We start from the raw sequence: 20,491 nt of genomic DNA, 5'->3' as shown, positions 1-20,491 counted from the left end.
ATCCCCTGGGTCTGTGCCCCCCTCTCCCTCCGTCCCTCCCTCTGTCCTTTCTCTTCCTCACGGAATCCAGTCCTGCTGTGATCGCGGTTCCTGGTGGTGCCGTCTCACTGAGGACAGTGGCGTGGGTCTCAGATGTGTGTACACAGGCTGCCCCGTTTGTGACAGCTGCAACTGTCCCTCAGTAGGACTTACTCTCGTCTGTCCCCTCTGCCGACAAATGTGCAAGTCGTCCACGAGGGCTTTGCATCGGCCGGGGTGCCCTCACAGAGCACATCCCCCGAAGGGGACACGTCGGACCCGACGCCAGGGCTGAGCTCTGGGCCAGTGCGGCCACCGTGGTCCTCACCCTCTGACACCACACACATCACCTCCCTCGTGAGGGCTGCAGTCCCAACCCTGGGGGGTGGCCAGCAGCACCCCCTTACCCCCCAGGGGCCTTTTCTTCACTTCTGGCTGCAGCTGAGCGCCACCTGAACGCAGTGTCACAATTACTCCCTGGGAAATGGGGACACGGCTCAGCAGGGGACGTGGCTCAGCAGAGGCCGCAGAAGGATTTGGGGTGCCTTTTATACTGGTGGAAGGTGGAAAGAAAAGGATTCTCACCTCCTTTGTCTTCTCTAAATGCTCAGTGAGGGCCCTGGAGCGGGTGGAGGTGGTTGGTGCGTGGGCACCTCGCTCCTGAAAACAGCCCCAGCTCGCTGCCCAGGACAGAAACACAGAGCCCGCCCAGCAGGCCCTTCTCTGCCTCACGCCCAGCCCCGGAGGTGGAGCAGCAGCAGGGAAAGTGCAGTGGGGTCAGAAACCGTGGGGCCATTCAGTCAGGGGCCCCGGTGCTGCAACTTCCAGCGCCTGGCCAGCGGGCCCTGCGGGCTTCGGGGACAGCCAGCTGCCATCTCACTTTCCAGCTGCCTGAATGGGGCAAGAAGAAGCCGGCTGTTCGGCTGCTTTTGAGAAGGTGACTCATGAAATGAGTCAAGCTTTTCCAATAAATGACAGGAAAACACATTTTAGATGGCAGAGAGTTTGGCCAAGGGGCTGAAGGCTGGGCCCTGACTGTGGCGACTTCCTGTGTGACCACAAGCAAATCTCTAAAACCTGGCTTGGTTGAGCAGTCTGCAACCTGAACGTCCACCACGGACACAGGCTCTGCCGTTCTGCCCCCAGCCTCAGCCTGCTCCCCAGTCCCAGGGGGGGCGGCAGGACAGACATCACCACCTAATAACACCTTCTTTGGGGGAAGCAACTTGGCATGGAGAGTCCCCAAGAAATGATGTCAATCAAAGAAACTGTAAGGTCTGCGGGGCCTGAGCCCGCCCGTCAGGGACACTGTCAGAGCCTGCAGCCCTGTGGGCGTCTGATCTGAGTCTAGAGCAGGGGCGTCAGACTCATCTCCACGGAGGGCCTCATCAGCCTCGCGGTTGCTTTCAAAGGGCCAAATGTAATGTTCGGACTGTATCGACGTGACTACTTACCTAGGGGCAAGGAGCTGGGCGCTGCCGCCAGGTGGAAACAAGGTGGAGGGTGGGATTCTGGCTGCGGCCTTGTGTTTGCCACCTGTGGCCTAAAGAATCAGCGAAGCCTCGGGGGCCGCCCTCCTGGTCCAGGGCCCGGGTGCTGTCTCCGCAAAGGACAGTGTCCAGCCTGGTTCCTGCACAGACCTGCCTGCTCAGCCCCTGCTGGCTCCTCCTGTGCGAAAATGCCATGACCGGTGCCGGTGCCTGCCTGTCCCGCTGAGTTCTCAGTTGGATGGTCCACCAGGCACCAGCACTAGCACAGTTTGCATGCTCACCGTGCCTGTTCACAGGCCTGGCAGGTGTGGGAGGGACACGAGCTGGCCCCTGCCACTGCCTGACCGACACTGCCTGGGTCTTCTCCGTGGATTCAGGCTCCGCGGCAGGAGACCCTCTGGCCTGAAGGGGCCCTGTCGGTGTGAAAACCACTCATGAAAACACATTTTCACGGGGGACTGTTTACAGTCTAGTAATGAATGGGAGACTACTTTAAGGCTCTTCTAAAAACAAGTAGAGGACTTCCGCCAAGATGGAGGATTAAGGTGGATGTGCCTGCCTCCTCTCACAACCAAGTTTAAGGACAACTAAATATTAGCATCAGAAAACACAACCAGAACACGGAAAACTGAACTTTTCGGAAGTCCGCAAACAACAAATTCTCCGGCCCGGCCGGTAAGAGGCGAAACCGGCGGCGGCGGGTTGAGGAGTTACAAAGGAGAACTCGTTCGACCCGGGCGCGGGCGCGGAACCCAGACGCGCGACTTTTCGGAAGTCCGCAAACAGCAAATCCTCCGGCCCGGCCGGTAAGAGGCGAAACCGGCGGCGGGTTGAGGAGTTACAAAGGAGAACTTGAACGACCCGGGCGCGGGCGCGGAATCCAGTCGCACGGGCTCCAAACCCAGGATTGGACCTAGTGAGCAGCCCACCGGGTGAGTGACTACGGAGGAGTCAGTGGGGAGGCGGTGGCAGCGAGTTGACTGTGGGTGCCCGGTTACGCGCGGGTGAGGAAGTGAGCAGGGGACCGGCGGCGGCGCCATTTTCCCCCGCTCTGACCACGCCCCCACATACAGCGTCACAACCCAGCGACCTGGGACTCCAAGGCGCCGCTTCTCTCACTTAAAGGGCCAGAACAGACCAAAAATGTCGCAGGGGGACCTCAAAGTCCCGGAGATAAATCTAAGTGACGAAGAAATAGCAAATCTCTCAGACGCACAATTTAAAACACTGGTCGTCAGCTTCCTCACAGATCTGGTGGACTATAGCCACAAATTAGAGAAACATATGAAGGCTAAATTAAGGGAAATGAATGGAATTCCACAGGAAACCCATAGAGATGAAAAAAAACTGGGACTCAACTCAATGGAATAAACCAGAAGGAAGAAAAAAATGATCAATCAGAAAGGAATGAAGAAATAAGAATTCAGAAAAATGAGGAGAAGCTTAGGAACTTCCAGGACATCTATAAACGCTCCAATATCCGAATTATAGGGGTACCAGAAGGGGGAAAGACACAACCACCAGTGGAAAAACTATTTGAACAAATAATAAAAGAAAATTTCCCCAATCTGGCAAAGGAAACAGACTTCCAAGAAATCCAAGAAGCCCAGAGAGTACCAAAAAGTTGGACTCAAGAAGGAACACACCAAGGCATATCATAATTACATTAGCCAAAATTAAAACGAAGGAGAGAATCCTGGAAGCAGCAAGAGCTAAGGGGACAATCACCTACAAAGGAGTCCCCATCAGGCTGTCAGCAGATTTCTCAAAAGAGACCTTACAGGCAAGAAGGGGCTGGAAAGAAATATTCCAAGTCATGAAAACTAAAGACCTACAACCAAGATTGCTCTACCCAGCAAAACTTTCATTTAGAACGGAAGGACAGATAAGGTGCTTCTCAGATAAGACCAAATTCAAGGAGTTCATCATCACCAAGCCCTTATTATATGAAATGTTAAAGGGACTTATCTAAGAAAAAGAAGTTAAAGAAACATGAACAGTGAAAGGACAACAAGCTCACAGTTATCAACAACCACACCTAAAACGAAAGCAAACTAAAAGGACAGCTAGATCAGGAGTGGAAACATAGAAATGAAGAGCTCAAGTAGGGTTAGCAACAGGGGAGTGGGAGTAGAAGACGGGGAGAGAAGGTACAGAAAACAAGTAGCATAGACAGTAGATAGAAAATAGATGGGGGGGGCAAGAATAGTATGGGAAATACAGAACCTAAAGGACTTGAGACACATGGACATAAGCTAAAGGGGGGGTAATCGGGGGGTTGGGGGGGCAGGGTGGAGGGGAATGAAGGGGGGAATAGAACAACTGTAACAGCATAAACAATTCAAAAAAATAAAAAATAAAAAAATAAAAAAATAATAAAAAAAAAATAAAAACAAGTAGAAATATTCTCAGAAAAAGAGTGTCCTGGACGAGACTGTATTTCCTCTGAAGTTCAGGATACACTAAAAATGTTTCTATTCAAAAACATTAATTTATTTTCTGGGAACATCATGTTACAGCATGATATGACATACTGTAACATGAATTCTGTACAGAACATATGTATTCTATGTACACAGCACACATGCTCACACGTGACAGGCCCCAGTGGGGATGACGCCCCGCTGTCTGTCCCCCTAAAGTGCCTCCTGCAGGAGCCGCTGCAGCCGCCTCTGCTCGTCCGCCACCGGGACCGCCCACTGGCTCTTCACGTGCTGCACGTCCACGCGGCCCGAGGCTCTGGCCAGCACCAGGGCCAGGAAGCCGCCACTGGTTTTCTCGGGCTCGCCCACGACGGTCAAGGTCACCAGCCTGGAGGCAAGAAGCAGAGGCTGTGGGACCGGGAGTCTCCCAGGTGAGTGGGAGCAGGAAGACAGACTCTGAACACCTCACTGAGTCAAAGTGAAAGGTCAGCCAAGTCTACACAAACAGCTGAAAACATTTCTGAACTGGAGGGCTGCTGGACAGACTGCCTGTGACCACCCCTGGTAGGACCAAGGACGAACTTCCCCGACAGGCCCACATGCACACCTGGGTCCACGGGCCGGCCCAGCGAGGACCCTGCAGCGTCCGGCCACCATCCACCCTCCCTGTTGGGTGAGAGGCGGTCTGGCCCTACCCCCTGGGCCCCAGCTCGGGAACCCACAGCCTCACTCAGGGAGAGACAGGTGAGAGTTTGGCCCTCGTGAGACCACAGGCGAGCAGGTCTTGGAAAATTACAAGTTGTGAGAATTTTCACCACCTGCTGGGCCCTTCAACACTGCTGGTCAGTTACAGAGTTAATGCAGGCAAAGCCTCAATGCCACAAACTGAAAACTCCGGTGCTGATGACAGAAAGGGAGGAAAGGGGACCAGGACCGCATGGATTGAGAGGAGGACACGGCTCACCGCTGACCTCTGTGGGTTTAGAAAATCCTACGACTGGTGCAGAAACGCCAGTCAGTGCCACCACGGCTGGTCTGACGCGCGTTGCCGACTCACGGTACAGGTGCCACCAGCCCCTCTGCGGCCTCACCACCTCTGGCCACCGCGAGCAGGTTACTGATCATTGTAATTTTAACTCAGCTCGGAAAGTGGCAAATTCTTCTATCGTAACTCCTGCCTTTGAAGTCCTATCAGTTTCTCGTTCTTCTTTGCAGTTGAAGAAAAATAACTGAGCACTTCCTGTGAACATTACTTCTTTGACTTAAACACTGCGGCTACCCACCGAGGCAGGCAGTGTCCGGGAGAACGTTCCGGATTGCTCCTGTCTCTGCTCGGTGCCCTGTGTCTGAGCTGCTCCCTGCCGTGCGGCCTCGGCCCTGCAGGGTCTCCTCCTGGCACACGAACCCCAACCGACCAACCCTGTGCCAGGGCCCCCGCCACGCGGGGGTGCCCACCTATCCCCTGAGACTCCCATCTCCCAAGTCTCTGCCGACCCGCACCCTCCTCGGCCCGACCTTCCTGTCCTGCCCCTTTAAAGTCCTGACCCCCTCCGGCCCACACTGGGACCCCTCCCTCCTCGATTTTCCCCATCGCACAGTGGGGCCGCCGACTGCTTCTGTTGTGCTTGTCAGCACCTCGCCCCACAGGACAGGAGCCTGCGCAGCCTGGGGCAGGCAGCCGGCCAGGTGCACAGTAGGTGCTCAATAAAGATTTGTTTTGTTAATTAACTGACAAACTTTTTGTAAAAAGCTGCAAGTACGTTATGTGTTAAAACATGAATCACACTCTGGGTTTTGATGATGCATTTTTTAAAATAACGGTAAAAATGCACATGCCCAGTACTTGAGCTAGACATCGTTTCGATCCCATCAGTGCGTCCCTGACCTGCTGTCCGTGATGCTGTCTGACCCTTTCTGGGGGGGCTGCCCTCCCCCGGTGGCTGGGGCTCCACAGGAGGGAGGGCCAACAGGCAACGCTAATTCTCTAGAAAAAAGGCCAGTGAGCTCACGAAGTGGGTCAGGAGAGAACCCCTTGCACAACGGGAGCTTTTATGAATATTTCAAGTTTCAATTAATAGAACAAGATGGAAATTGCTGGAGCACATCAGGGCTGGGCCCCACCCCCACATGCACCTGCGTCCACACAGAAGCCCCACAGCTGGGGTGACGGCGACCTCGCTCTGGGGCCGAGAAGCGTCCCCGACTGAGTCATGGGAGGTGCCAATCACCAGGCGACAGCCCTTCTGGACACCAGACGGAGGCCCTCGCCCTCCCCCTGGGCCACGCAGAGACGCTGGGGCCACGGTGAGTTCTGCACCCCACAGGCCACTCTGGACCACACTGAGACACACGCACTCCAGTGTTTCAGATATTACTTGAACTTATAAATATAAAAATAATACTTACACGTAAGTACAAGTTAACAGCATTTCTTTAAAAGTACCGGACCATTGTGCATGAATGAAAAGCCCACCGGTGGCGCTCCCACAGGGAGGACAGGGCGGGGCCGAGGGTCTCGGGGACTCACCCGTCTGGGGAGACACGGTGCTGGGCCACGGGGCCCAGGTCGCTCTCCAGGAGGTCCCAGATGTAAAGGCAGGAAGCGTCGTCCCAGACGAAAAACGCCGCGGGCCTGGTCGGGGACCACTGCAGGCCGGCGACGGCGCGGCCCCCGGTGCTGCGGTCCCACTGCAGGCGCGGCCGCTCGCAGGCCAGATGGTGAAGCCGGACGCTGCCGTCGCTGCAGCCGGCCTGGGTGGGGGTGGGGGTGACACTGTGCACAAGGTTCTTTTCTTTTTTTGCCCAATCCCAGCAGAAGGGACATTTTTCAGAGCATTCGCTTTTTTCAGTTCATATAGCAAAAAATAATTTGGTGTAGTTTTTGTTTTCGGCACATAAAATTCTAACCTTAAATCTGTCCTGGCAAACCACCAAGATGAGCACCCCCCTCGGAGGGTCTGGTACACTCTGCAGCTGCCCCGCCCCCAAACTCAGTGAACGTGGGAAGAGGTGTTCATTTTTAGCAAAGTGGAATCTTGCTGACTCCAGGGCAGGACATTAGGACTGGCCCCGTGACAATAAGCTGCTTTTAAAAAGGCCACGCATGTTTACATCAATAATAGTGTTACATAGCCCCTTGGACTGAAAAGTCCCTCAAACACAACTTAGCTGGTTTACTAACAGACCAAATTTTTAGCTAAAAAAGGGCTTTCGAGTGCTTTTCGCTCTGCATATCCAGCCCATCGCACACTCGAACGCAGCCAGGAGGGCTCTGTGGGCCTGAGGACCGAGTGACGGATGAGCCGGCCTCCCGTGGGGCCTGCAGGGGTGGGGTGGGTGTGGCCTGTGGCCTGCGAACCGAGCACTCTGCCCGCCCTGGTCTGGGCTTCCAACAGTGTCTCCCCACAGGAGCCCGGGCTCCCTGGAGAGAGGGCGGACCCGAAACAGGTGTCAGAGAACAGCGTCGGAAGGACATGAGAACCGGCTGCAAGGACGCCCCCAGGGACAGGCTGAGCAGAGCACAGAGGCAGCACAGGACTATGAACCCCAAGGAGAGTAAGGAGCCATGTGTCTGCACTTACATACACGCCTCCTATATGCGAAACATACACACCTAAACACACACACCTACATACAGGAGGCAGCCAACTAGTACATGTGGCATTCACAACGAAGGGAAAGCCACCCACCGCCCGCAATGACCCTGACAACGGATGCTGGCAAGGACCACACCTGAATGCAGGTGAGCATGTGATGAAGCAGGTGAGCATGTGAGGGGCAGCAGGACCCTCGTCCCCCCACACACCATGTCCATTTATCAGAAAGGGAGGATGATGGCCCCTCAGAGGTGGTTCCCCCCCCAGTCCAGGGAACCTGCAGACGGGTGAGGACATAGGCTGGAACCTGACCCCCAAACTCAGCCTGAGGAGCACCCTATGCCCTGCCGAGCTGTCAGCGTCACGGGAGACCGAGGAACTGCCTGAGATTGAGGAGATGCGGCAACCGATGAGACGCGTGGCCTGGGAGGTTATTCTGCGTCTGAAGGACGTTACTGGGACGACCAGGACACTCTGTCACAGCTACAAGTCAGGTGGCAGACTGCCCCTGCACTAGCTTCCCGGTGACAACCGCCCAACTGCGGCTGGGAGGGAAACCCGCACTCGGCCATGTGGGACAGGCACCCGCCTGCAACTGCCCAGCCAGCCACAGGACGAGTGTCCACACGCAGAGGGAGCACAGGCAGATGCGGCTCCAGGACTGAAACTATGTAAGGACACAAAGCTTTACGAAGATCCCCAGCAGCCACATCATGACCCGTGTGGACAGGACCTGCAGGCGACCCCGCAGTGAGAACCTGCGCCAGCCCGTGGGGCCCAGGGCACTGGAAAGTGATCTGCTCAGAAGTCCCCACCAGTCCCTGCAAGTGTCACCTACCCAGGACCGACCAGCGCATCACAACATGACTCCTTACCAAGAACAGCGGCTCTCCGAATGGCGAAAAGTCGATTGCACTCACGCTGACCGGCCTTGGGCCTCGCTGGCGGGGCTTGAAGCACTTGGGGGGTACCCTCAGCCCCTGCCTGGCACCGTGGCCTACAACACCCTGGGAGGAGAGGACAACGGTCACCGGGGCAGTGGGCTCGGCCCGGCGAACTCAGCCCTAAAAGGCCAGTGTTCGTCAGGCGGCCCCGGGGGAAGAAGGGCGAGTTCTGGAACCAGGATCAGGACGCTCCTCACCACGTTGGTGCCCACGACGAAGCGATCAGGGTCCGCGGGCAGAAATTTAACGCCCAGTGTCTGCGGGGCCCCCCAGCGTCCATCGCCTTTGTGGGGAAGGCTGGAAAACACAGCAGGGACCCACAGACAGGGCTCTGAACAGCGAGGACAGAGGTGGCACTGGCCACCGCCACGCGTCAGTGGGGGAGTGACAGGCCATTTCACGGGCTGGGTTCTGAATGCTGACCCTGTTCCCGTCCCTGTGCTCTGGGGGACTCCGTTGGCTGCGTCTGAGCTGCTCTTCTGCCTCTCCCATGGGAACTGTTCCCAGACAGCGATCCCCGCCCCCCGCCCGCCCGGCCTTTCAGATGGTGCAGGTGCCTCCTTGTGGGCAGTGTCTGCTGCTTCCTGTGGGGCCTCGGGAACCCAGTGCGGGGCTGGCACGGTCTGGGAGTGGGGTGCTGACTTCTCAGCCTGCAGCCCCGGGGGGCGGGCGGTGGGTTTCTCTCCCACTGCAGGCACATTGCACCCCAGAGGCGTCCCTCAGTCCCAGCTCCCTGCTCGGGCAAGCCCTGCGGGCTCTCCTGCGTGGGCTGCGGACAAGCCCGGCAGGGCCCGAGCACTGGCTCCCTGCGGGGCCTCCACGCACAGAAGCTGCCTGTCAGATTCAATTCCCTCTTTGGTCTGGACCTTCCCAGCCTCCGGTCGTTCAAGGTCCCTGCTGAGTTTGCTGTCCTTCTCCTCACCCAGTGCACCCTTTGTAACAGGGAGCCCAGGCTGCCTGAGTCAGAACCAGGACTCTGCCCTGCCCGCCCATTCAGGACTGCAAATGCCACTTGTGGCTGAGGACAGCCTCCTGCCCCCCGGGGACACAGCTGAGCCCGGCCAGGCAACCCTGGTCCTGCCCCACCCTCCTTTCCCCGATCCTCATCTGGGTGTGGGACCTGGCAACCGAGCCAGACACCTGGGCGGGGGAGCGGGTCACCCCTCTCAGCAACCCCAGGCCCCCGGGGCCAGTTCTCCCTGCGGCTGGAAGGCTCACTCCCTCGCGCCTGCTGCCCTGGCCGGGACCACACTGGGCCCTACAACTGCCTCCCTCTGCACCGCGCCCGCCTTCCAGGCTCAGCTGTGAATGGCGTCCTGCCACCAGCAAGAGTGCTGTGGAGACCCTCCGCACAGCAAATGCTCTTCGGGTCTGGCCACGGATGCCCCCTTCTGTCTTGACGGCAAACTACCCGGCGCTGCCCCAAATGGTCACCTACTGCCCCTCTGACCAGAGCTTGCTCTTGGTCACCTCTCTGAGAAGACACTGTTCACTCGTCCCACGGATGGCCCTCTGAGCACCCCCATACCACGTGCAGGTCCTGACCCAGTGACTCGTGTGTCTGGCATGTGCACGGTGAAGGGGGGATGGGCCACTACCCAGGGTGCCCCCGCCTCAGACTCCCCAGCTCAGTGACCGATGGCAGAGGGCCCGGGCCTGGCGAGGACACTCCGGAGAGCCGTGCCGGCAGAGCTCCAGGGCAGGTGGCTGTCTGTGGCCCGTGTGAGTCAGCAACTCCTCACGGCCACGTCTGTGCCTCCTCCCCTTTCTAGGCACGGGTCCCAAGGGACCCCCATGAAGACCCCTCACAAGCACAGGACGCCCACCTGCAGGGCCTGCTGTAACCACCGGTCTGCACCCTTACAGGGGCCCAGGGGCCCCGTGTGCATGAGGCACTGGGCTCTGTGACCAGCCCAGGGTCCCCTCTGGCTGGCTCTTTATGTGTTAGCTGACGCCTGTAAACGTGACTGACTGCTGTGTTAACTGCACTGACATCGGCTGAAGGTGGTGCACAGTCTCAGGCCTGTCCTGCCTCCAGCTCCCGGGCAATTGCCTGGTGATGGGGGCGCGGCCGATCGCCACTTCTCCCGGGCGAACCGTGTGCTGCTCGGAGCCCCCTGAGTGCAGCAAAGGACAGAACGGACTTCTTCCAGAAACCAACCGGCACGGAACAAGGGCACCACAAACGGGACCTGCGTGTTTCACAAGAACATGCACGTCACAGCACATTACGTGACTACGAGGGGAAATCTGAACTTCTCAAAGAAACTTTCAGGTCGTTTCTGGTTCCACCTTGCTGCACGGCTGTGTTGACACTGGGTGACAAACAGGCGAACGGTGCCACTTTGTACGACGGGCGAGGCTTTAATCAAGGACAAGAGGCTGGCTGCCCACGGACTCATTAATCTCTGGCATCAGCCGCCACCTCAGTCTGCGGCACCTGGGGGGTGGGGTGGGCTGGCCCTGCTCCGGGAGGGGAGGTCCTACCTGTCCCTCAGGTGAGACACAGCGCTGTGCACCAACTTTATCCTCCCTCCAGGCAGTAACCCTGGAAACAGAGAAAGGAAGGAAAGTGCCTGTTAGTACAAGCCACACCGAGTCCGCCACAGCCGCTGGAGCCGGGGTGAGGCGGTGAGGCAGAGATGGGCGGCCTGCCCCGGTCGCCCCTCTGTGCTCGGTGAGAAAGAAGCCCCTGCAGGTCGCAGCCTCTGGGAATGGGCTGGTGGAGTCAGGAAGCCCTCACGTTTCAGACTCAGTAAAATAAAGTAAGGCAAAACCAAACTAACAGAATTTAACACAGCTTAGGCTCCTCACAGAAGCACACGCGTGAACAAGTACCTGCCGGGCTCTGGCGGAAAACAGGGAGCCCCTCCCCCCACCCGCCTCTGCCCTTCTCCTGACCTCAGAGGACACCACGCCTTCCCACAACTTCCCCCTGGCCCCTGGCCATCCTCTGGCCTGGCTTCCTCTGTCTATTCCCAATACCATCCTCCCGTTTGGTCATTTCTGCAAAGGGGAACTAGAAATGTATCTTAAAACCCAAATCCTGGGCAAGGCACTTCCTTAAAACCACCACATGAACAAACTCGACACGCAGCTGGACAGGTGGCTGTAGTCACAGAGTGCCTGCAGCCGTCACAGGTGGGCAGCGGCCCTGCACCTTCCCGTCACTGCTCCCCGAGAAGCCACCCCCGACCGGGGCCCGTGCCCTTGACAAGCACCCCTTCGAACCCCGTCTGACGTGTCCCCAAAGCCTCACTCCCTGTGCACTCGCTCTTGTCTGCTGGTACCTGGGACGGGGCCGGGCTGCTCAGGGAAGACTCATCAGTGAATGAACACTCAGTCCTGACCCCAAGGGGGGCTCCCGGCTGGCCACTCACCCAAGGCACACACAGCAGAGCCCCGAACCCCCAGACGTCCCCAACCTGCGCCTCGGGGCACGAGGTGGCACACAGAACTTACAAGCCCCCCTGACGACACTCGGCCTGAACACCCTCCAACCCCCGCCACAGAGGGGCTCACTTGGCGGCTGATAAGGTACAAAATACAAAATGTAACGTCTGTCTTCCAGGTAGCTAACTACTTATTTCTTGAAGTGGTTCTTTATTTGTTGTAGCATTGACTGAAACTAGTGTTTTCCCTTAATAGTTACCTAAATCACTTACTGAACCTGCCACGTCTGCCTTTGGTAATTCGACGACCACCTAAAACAGAACAGTGAAACGAATGTCAATGCCTTTCGTGAGTGTGAGACAAGTGAAGCAGAGAGCAGGCCTGATGGACACAGCGTCTGCTTCAGGGGCTGCAGACGCCGCTGCTGCACTGAGCACGGTGGCCACCGCCCTCGGGACGAGCCGGACCCCCCTGCTCTGCTCCTTCCCGTCCCTCGGTGACTGGTCGGTGGCCGGCAGCCCGAGCCGCTCTGGGCCCAGCAACCCCCCTCAGTCCCTGCTGCCTGTCACTGGTGCGCCTGCCTCCCTGTCCCCACAGGGCCCTGCAGGCTCCTTGACACCCACCTGCCCTGACGTCCCCGTCACTCCCCACCCCGCCTGCTGCTGGCCAGCGCGGTCTCGGTGGGCTGGCCGTGCAGTCCACTCCCAGAGCCCAGGAGTGCGGGGTCCACTCCTGTGTGCCCCACTCACCCACACGTTGAGAACCCCACTCTCATCCAAGGATGCGATGTGGAATGACAAGCCCGACATTTCTGACACACATGGAGAGAGAAAGTGGCTGGTCAGCAAGGAGCCGCGTCACCCACGGGGGCGCGGGCGTGCGGCCGAGCAGGGTCACGTACCTTCCTGGGCAGAGAAGGGCGAGAGGACGAGACTCTGCTTCTTGCAGCTGGACGCAGAGACGGGCTCCACGGCACGCAGGGGGCTGCAGTGGCCCGCGGAGGAGAGGAGGCCGTCTGGGGAAGGCACACGGCCCGCCATGAGCGGCACGCCACAGACACGCAGCGCACCCCACGAGGGCACACACACGTGCTGCCGGGACCCCCAGGAAGGACCCCATGGAAGTGACACGTGGCCGTGGCTTCCCGAATCACCGCGAGGCAGAGACCACGGGCCCCAAACTGCCCACGATGAGCAGGCAGACGGCCGTCCTGTCTGCAGGCGGGATGGGCCATGAGGACAGACGACCTGCAGGGAGAGACGGTTCGCCGCCCAGCTCCACCCGCCAGAGACACTGCAGACCCAAGGACGCAGCGCAGCTGGCCCCTAGCCCCCAGGACAGGATGCTGGGAGGGACGCCACACACAGCGTTCCAGAGAGGAGAACTGCCCCAAACCAGGCACGGAACAGAAAACCCAAGCTCCACCTGCACCTCGCATCCCGGAGCCTCGAAAAGCAAACACACAGAAATGCCTGAAACCGGAGACAGAGAACAACATCAAAAAACAAAACAGCCAGAAACACGGCAGGGGCCGGTCTGAGCTGAGGAGAGAGGCTGCAAGGAGGACGGCCCGTCTTGGACGTGAAGCGGGGACCACAGGTTTGCTGCTGATGGGCAGCACCCCCCCCCCAACCCGTTCCGGAGCCTGGACGGCGGGCGAGTTGCATCGGTGACGCGGGCAGTGCGTCTTTCCCGACGGCATCGGCCCCGCAGGCCCCGGGGCACTCACACAGTCCCAGACGGGCTGATGTCGCTCGGCAAGGGGTGAGAATTGTTGTTGGGAGGCAGAATCAAACCGAAATAGCTGCTCCCTGCACGTGTGAGACACGCACGCCCAGACAGGCAGACGTGCCGCGCGTGTGTGCGCGCGCAGCGGCAGAGTCTCACGCGGGGCTGGCCAGGAAGAGAGTTTAGGAGAACGAGGAGGGAGCGCGGCCTGGAGAAGAGGCCACGTGTGCGCACGTCTGGTGAAGGCCTGGCAGCCAGAACACACACGGGGCCATCAGCGCTAAACAGCGAGAAAGAGAGACGCGGACTCGAACTGCGTACAAGACCCGAGTGGGCAGGCCACCGAGGACGCACCACAGCAGACAGCACATGAGCTGCCCCCACAAGCCGTGTCACCAGGGCACCGCGGATGAGAGCCCCAGGGAGGTGCCCACGCTGGCCGGCCCGCAGGCCACCCAGGGTGCAGGCTCCCGGAGCTCACGCCTTGCAGGAGCACAGAATAGGGTGGGCGCGTTGTCAGGGGCCACAGACCGCCAGCGGGAATCAACCAGGCATCCACCAGCCGGCGGAGGACAGACCACTTGGGTGGTTTCTGGAACAAAAAGACCACTCGGCAGAGGGGGACGAACTGTGAGCCATGGAAGCACCGCCCGAGGGAGGACACCGGGTCCCACGGTCTGCACTCCCTACGACTCCCAGTGCCTGACGTCTGGGAAAGGCAAGGTGCGGAGACGGGGGACTGACCAGCGGGGGCGGGAAGGCAGAGACGCACACCACGCAGGGCTGGGGCCGAGGGCTCCCTGGAGAACAGAAAGACAGACGGCACGGAGACAACCAGCCAGGGTTGGTGCAAGTGGCCAGGCCCCTCGCGTCCCCGAGCAGCTGGGAAGGAGGGTGACATGGGCATTAACGAATGACACCATGGAGGCACTGAGAGAAAGCCCCGGAACAAGAGCTCCTGCTGAGTGGCAGGGGGTGGCTGCCACTATGAGTGAGTGGTTGTGGTTGTGGTTGTCTGGTTGCGGTAGGTGTGGCTGTGGCTGGTGGGCTGTGGTCGTGTGTGGCTGTGGTTGTGTGGTTGTGGTTGCAGCTGCAGCCGCCTGGCATGAAGGGTTGGTGGGGTCTAACCAAGGATCCTGGCCGGTCCAGCTGTTCTGGTTCCTCCCAGCCCCTTGGTGGAGTTAACTAAGCCGGGAGCACCTTTACCAACACACCCTAAGCTAACTTAAAACTACGTGTCACTCCACCGACCAATGGGAATCCACAAATGTGACAGAAAGGACACAGCCGCCTGCTCACTGTCCCCTGCAGGTATATTCCTGCTCTTCTACTGGTCAAACGCCTCGTGTGCTCAGAGGTCAGACCCCACCTTCCAGGTTGGAACCTGGACAATGAACACCAAGGTGTTTCCGGCACCCCCCACACGTCCTGGCTGGTCCAGAGATGCCCGCGGGCTCTCTGACCTGTGGAAAACGTCGCCGTCCTGAACGTCCAGCAGCAGTCGCTCAGCCTGACATAGTGGTGCATCCGAGCGTCCTCTCGGAGGTCCCACACGACGACTGAGCCGTGGGCAGTCCCCGCAAACAGCAGGAAGGCCTTGGAGGGGCTCAGGCAGCAGCAGGTAACCTGGGGAGACACCCGGACGGCTCTTCATTCCCACGCGTCCCTGCGACCCCCCCCTGCCAGGAGCTGCGCGGCACGTCGAGTGGTCCGGTCTGAGTGTTGACCTCCTTGCGGGGAAAGCAGGCGGCATCACACACGGCCAGGCACGTGTGTGCTCCATGGCCCAGTGCATCCCTGTCAGCAAAGCCACCTGTCTGTTTAAAACCCACGTCACCAAACACTATTTCCAGCCCCCAAACTGACGTCCACCAAGTTATTGTTCTCTGCATTCTGGTGGAAATCAAGAACTCGGAGGTCATGGAGCGTATCAATAGGGCAACCTGCGTGGCCCCCAGACCATGGCCTGTGAACCAGGGGCCGGGACACACACACGCCCGTGGACTGAAGGCTCAGGCCACTGAGAGACCTCTAACCTGTCCAGGACCCGCACGGCGCGGCACAGCGCACCCCCGCGCCCGGGGCCACGCTCACACACAACCCCCAATGTGGCCCAGGCTTCCTGGCGAGCCCGTCCTTGAACCAACAATTTCTAGAGTCAACAGACAGGGCAGGGGGGTCGGCAGGAAAGAGAAAGGGCCCGTCCGTTCCCATCCTCCTGCGTCCCCGTGCCCCACACCGCCTGCCCCCCACCCCCAACCCCATGGCTCTCCCGAGTCGTACCTGCGACTCGCAGACCAGGACCTTCTGCGGCCCTGAGGGCTGCCGGATGTCCCACACGCAGAGCACGTGTCTGCCGTCCAGCGGCGTGGCAAAGGCCTTCTCGGGCAGACCGTGCACAGACACCACCACGCGGCTCTGAACCTGAGAGGCATGCAGGCAGGACACGGTCCGATCTGTGGACAGAGACGGACGGTGTTTCTGCATTTTGGCGATCTGCCAGGCCCGTGTCGAAGCGGCGCACTGAGGGACGCGCACGTGAGCCTCAGCGCAGTGAGGGAACAGGCCTGGACCTGGGGGGACAAACAGTCACAGCTCTACCCAGAAATGGGCCGAGCTGCCTTGTGGTTCTACTAAAAGGGGATCCTTCAAACTCGGTACAGCCAGGCCCAGAGCCAGGCCACCGACATGGGCCCTCAGCCCTCACACCGCCGGGCCCCTTCCTCGGGGACAGTAACTGCCTGCCACCGCGCTCCCTCCCTGGCCCACGCGGTTTTCCTCCTGAGAACTCGCCCCGTCCGACCCGCTACGCATGCTCCTCTTTCAACCAGTTCATGCTGTCTGACCCACAGCACTTCCGTCTGTCTGTCCACTGTCGAACGGCGCCATGCTTGGGGTCAGGTCTAAGCAGCCTGTGGGCTCTTACGCTGCAGGAAGGGCAGGCTGGTGTTCAGCGGACAGGAGCTGGTGCTGAGGGGCAGGGTGCTGCCCTGCACGCTGGGGTCCCGGCCGGGGGCCGTCGCCACACGGTCCTCTTCCAGCAAAACTGCAACCACCTTCCAAAGACAGGGAGCAGCTGAGGGCTGAGCAGCTGAGCCAGCCCTCCCCGCGCCCTTCACTGGAGAGACAGACACCAGTCATCGCCCATTCATTCAGGCGCGTCCCAGCGGCTGCTCGACTCCCAGCCACCACAGACTCCGAAAGGCCGGCACCACACTGTCTGTCTGTCAGCCCTGAGGAGAAGCCGAGGGCGGCCCCCCTGAAACTCGTGCCTTGGGAGAGCTGGTGTTAACGGCGTAAGTCACCTCTCATGGCAGAGTCTGCTGAACTGACCGTATGAGGAAACCAGCTGGCCAGGGCCACCACCGTCGGCCTCACGGTGGCCGAGGACAGAGAGGGAGCCGGCAGCCGCCTCAGGGCCGTCCAGGACACTGCAGGCTCGGGGCAGTCTCCCCACAGCACTGCCGGTCCTCTGCCCTCTGCCCCCTGCCCCCACCGTCTGTCCTGGCCTGTCCCCCGGCCCCCAGGGGCTCCCCGGAGGAGAGGCCACCCCTGGTGTGAGTGCAAGTAGGACCTCACACACGGAATGAGACATGTGTGGGGCTAGGGACCCCGACCCTCCACTGATGGCACTAGAAGTGTTGTAGGTGAGGGTCGTGTCCCCAGAGAGTCGGGCAGATGCATTCATGGGGCGGTCTGGGCGTGAGGGCGAGAGGTGACCACCGTGGACGCACATGGCTGCCCCAGGCTGCTCCCTCATCTCTGCATGCAGTTCCAGGACTTTCCACAATCGGTTTAAAAGTCCTCAGGTTCACAGTTTCAACACCCTGATGGACCCTGTTTGCCAGCCTAGTGTGCTCTCCAGTCTGCATTCGCTTCAGGATGAACAGCTGCCGTGTGGGCCCAGGACTCGGGCACAGCCGGCAGAGCTGGAGAAACCCGGTGGTCCCGGCCGGGGGGCCTACCTGGCAGGCCGCCCGGAGGAAACTGGACAGACGAGGCGTGTTGATCTTCAGCATGTCCGCAGCACGGGGGCCTCTGTTCTCGCTCCCTAAAAAAGGTTGCAGAACACCGGCCAGGTGGGCCCTCCACCAGCCACGCCTCACTCGTGGCAGAGGGGCGGGCCCTGGGACCCAGGAGGGGGCACTCGGCAAGCCCCACGCTCATCTCTGGGCCCCCAGTGATGTTTCCGAGCACAACTGCATCCTGACAGAAGGACAGGGACGAGGGGAAGTGCGCACACCTGCCACTCATATGACGTCATTACCCCACGCCGCCCGGATCGATTTAACTGAGACAGCCACTTGCCCTTGCTCTGTGGAGTGTGTGAACAGATCCCACTTAAAGGCACCAAGTAAGACACAGGGGCACGCACGACGAGGGTCCCAGCTGAGACCCCACTGACACCGTCACTAACGAGAGCCACGCAGGAGCACACTCTGCTCCGCGCTCACAACCGTGAGCCTCTTTCTGCCGGCCCCGGGGACAGAGCGCAGGTTGGGCGTGAGGGCTGCGTGTGGGTGTGGGACATCTCACGGCAGGCTGCCCTGGGGAAAGAGGGACACCCGGGCCCTTCGTCAGACTCGACAGCCATCAGGAAGGTGGCAGTCAGCGTACACAGGACAGAGAACGGCGTGTGTGCAGAACACAACTCAGGCACCCGCCGCCCATGTGCAGGCTGCCTGTCTGGCTGCCCTGCTCAGAGTGCCCAGGACGCCCTCATCAGGCCCCGACCACCCCCCCCCCCCCCAGAGGAAGAAGAAGAAAGAACAGAAATGCAGGAACACAACACTGAACATGGTGGGAAGAAATTCAACCCCCAGCGCGCAGGAGCAGAGCGGTTTACCCCCAGACGTGGCCGAGCCTTCCCCTGGGTGCTGCGTCCACACCGCCCGGGTCTCCGTCTCCTCCGTCTGCACGTCGCGGTCCACGCAGTCCTCGTTACACTGCACGTACGCCTGAGAGACAGAGGGGCCGCGTCAGCACGGGGCCTCGGCTCCAGTGCCAGCTCTCGCTACAGAGAAGAAACACTGAAAACCAGAAGTTACTCGGGGCAGTCCCCCTGCTTCAGGGGGATAAGTAATGGTCATGCGGCCATCTGCCCCTCGCAACAGCCCCCGTTTCCCGGGTTCTTGAAGAGCCCCCCACACAACCAGCTTCGGGTCAAGGACGGCCACGCCGCCCACCGACGGCCAGTGTCCTAGCAGCCCACTGACTCTGCCAACCCGAGGTGCCGCTGTGCCTCACGAGGCGCCCGCCTCGGGGAAGAGAGTGTGTGACCGAGTGCATGCTGGGAGGTGAAGGGGCAGAGGGACTCAGCGGGAGGGGCCGCCTCCCCACTGAGCGTCTCGCTGTCGGACTGGACCCTCCAGCGTGTCACCTGATGGCACTGACAGGGACAGCAGGGACAGTGAAGAGACGGTCCCCGGCTTCAGACTTTGGGAAGTCGAACAATCACGATGTTAACAGCTAGAAAGCAGCGCCACGGGGAGCCCAGCACCAGGTGGGATACATGGTGCTGTGGTGGCTTTGGCGCATGAGGAGTTCGGTGTGCACCGTCAGGGGGCACGCCCTGAGGAGCATGCAGGCAGGCGGCAGAGGGTGGGCGCACAGGCGGAGGTGTGATGGGACAGAGATGGCGGGACGAGGCTGGGTCACCTCTGGGGAGCTTGGATCCCCGAGTGCACAGCACGGAGACCCTGCCTGGTGACGGTCACACCCTCACTGGGACCCCGAGCAAGGGAACCAGGGCTGACACTGGGCCCTCCAAGCCGCCGCACTCAGAGCGCAGGAGCAGCCCGCCACACGTGGGCACGCACTGTCTCCCTGTCTAGGACCACACATGTGCGGGGCGGGGGGGTCCCTTCCACCCTCCACCCATGTCCCCCGCACATCCCTGAGCCCCCTCCGTTTAGCACAAGACAGAGGGAACAGCATGAACCTGCCTTGCGCTTCAGCTGCATCTCGTCGCTGAGTCAATGCCTGCAGTACTGACCTGCTTGGTGTTTTTTTTCCCAAAGTTTCTGATGTACATGTCGTATTCATTTACTGGTGGCAGATCCAACAGAGAGAATGTGAATGAAAAATCCAGGTCAATGAGCCGAAGCAGCTTCGTGCTGCGCGTCCTTCCAAACAAATTGGAAACAAAACAAAGTTAAATTGACTAAGAGGCATAGGGGAGCGTAGGAGAGTGTGAGGACCCTTCGGGTCCGATGGGGCTGGGGGCCAGGAGCCCCATGGCCGGAGCTCGCTGAGGTATTCAGCGGTCTCTCGGGGGGGGGGGGGACCAGCGATGCGAGACCGTCACAGCCCCCATTCCCCGTGGTTCTCATGCAGAGCCCCCGAGACAGCACAAAACAAAGTCAGGACTTGTATTCCAAGAACTTCCATGGAAAGCAATTCGCTTCACTTCACGGCTATGTGCAGACCAGCATCACCTGTCTGTGCCGTCACCTGTGCCGGGGCCTGAGCAAATGTGTCAGGTGTGTGTGCCCACCGTCCTCCAGGTGCAGGAGACCCTCGACGTTGCAGAGTCTGAGGGGCAAACCACCCTCCCTGCAAAAAGGCTCCCAAACCCAGCACGTGCTGGCTTCCCCTCTGCACACGGGTGTCCCATCCAGCTGCCCCGGCTGTTCCCTGCTGCTCCCAGACGACCCAGTGCTGGCGGGCTGACGTCCACTGTCACCCACTGACTGGAGAGCTGTGCCCTGGCAGCTGCAGACGTCACGCACTGGGACTTCCGCACACTTGGGGCTCAGGCAGCAGGCACCCTTCACCCACGGCCGCCACCCTGCATGCGACTCCCACCACACGGCACGTGCGGCAGGTGAGCCGGCTGCTGTGTCCCGGGTGTCCTCACGGACATGAGTTGTGTGCGGCACCATCCTCTGCCTCCCTGG

General features: G+C 59.9%; 1 protein-coding gene across 2 annotated transcripts in view; it reads right to left on the bottom strand.

The window, feature by feature from the left end:
* Positions 1-3,985: 3,985 nt before the first annotated feature.
* Positions 3,986-20,491, bottom strand: part of DYNC2I1 (dynein 2 intermediate chain 1) — a 40,947-nt gene continuing 24,441 nt past the window's right edge. Inside the window, exons 11-24 of one of the 2 annotated variants that reach the window (XM_037131904.2) lie at positions 19,588-19,717; positions 18,439-18,550; positions 17,558-17,643; positions 16,519-16,648; positions 15,876-16,048; positions 15,056-15,218; positions 12,766-12,879; positions 12,614-12,675; positions 12,124-12,175; positions 10,959-11,019; positions 8,669-8,768; positions 8,403-8,534; positions 6,459-6,682; positions 3,986-4,319 (exon numbers count right to left, since the gene is read on the bottom strand). In XM_037131904.2, coding sequence (XP_036987799.2) covers positions 4,145-4,319; positions 6,459-6,682; positions 8,403-8,534; positions 8,669-8,768; positions 10,959-11,019; positions 12,124-12,175; positions 12,614-12,675; positions 12,766-12,879; positions 15,056-15,218; positions 15,876-16,048; positions 16,519-16,648; positions 17,558-17,643; positions 18,439-18,550; positions 19,588-19,717 — 1,714 coding nt within the window. In that variant the 3' untranslated portion in view covers positions 3,986-4,144. Of the gene's footprint in view, positions 4,320-6,458; positions 6,683-8,402; positions 8,535-8,668; positions 8,769-10,958; positions 11,020-12,123; positions 12,176-12,613; positions 12,676-12,765; positions 12,880-15,055; positions 15,219-15,875; positions 16,049-16,518; positions 16,649-17,557; positions 17,644-18,438; positions 18,551-19,587; positions 19,718-20,491 lie in introns of those variants that run through there. The other variant, XM_037131906.2, reaches the window with a different exon arrangement.

Source organism: Artibeus jamaicensis, unplaced genomic scaffold, assembly GCF_021234435.1.
Source record: "Artibeus jamaicensis isolate MK-2021 breed Jamaican fruit bat unplaced genomic scaffold, CSHL_Jam_final contig_718, whole genome shotgun sequence".
Taxonomy (NCBI): Eukaryota; Metazoa; Chordata; class Mammalia; order Chiroptera; family Phyllostomidae; genus Artibeus; species Artibeus jamaicensis.
This window is presented reverse-complemented; position numbering and strand designations above follow the sequence as displayed.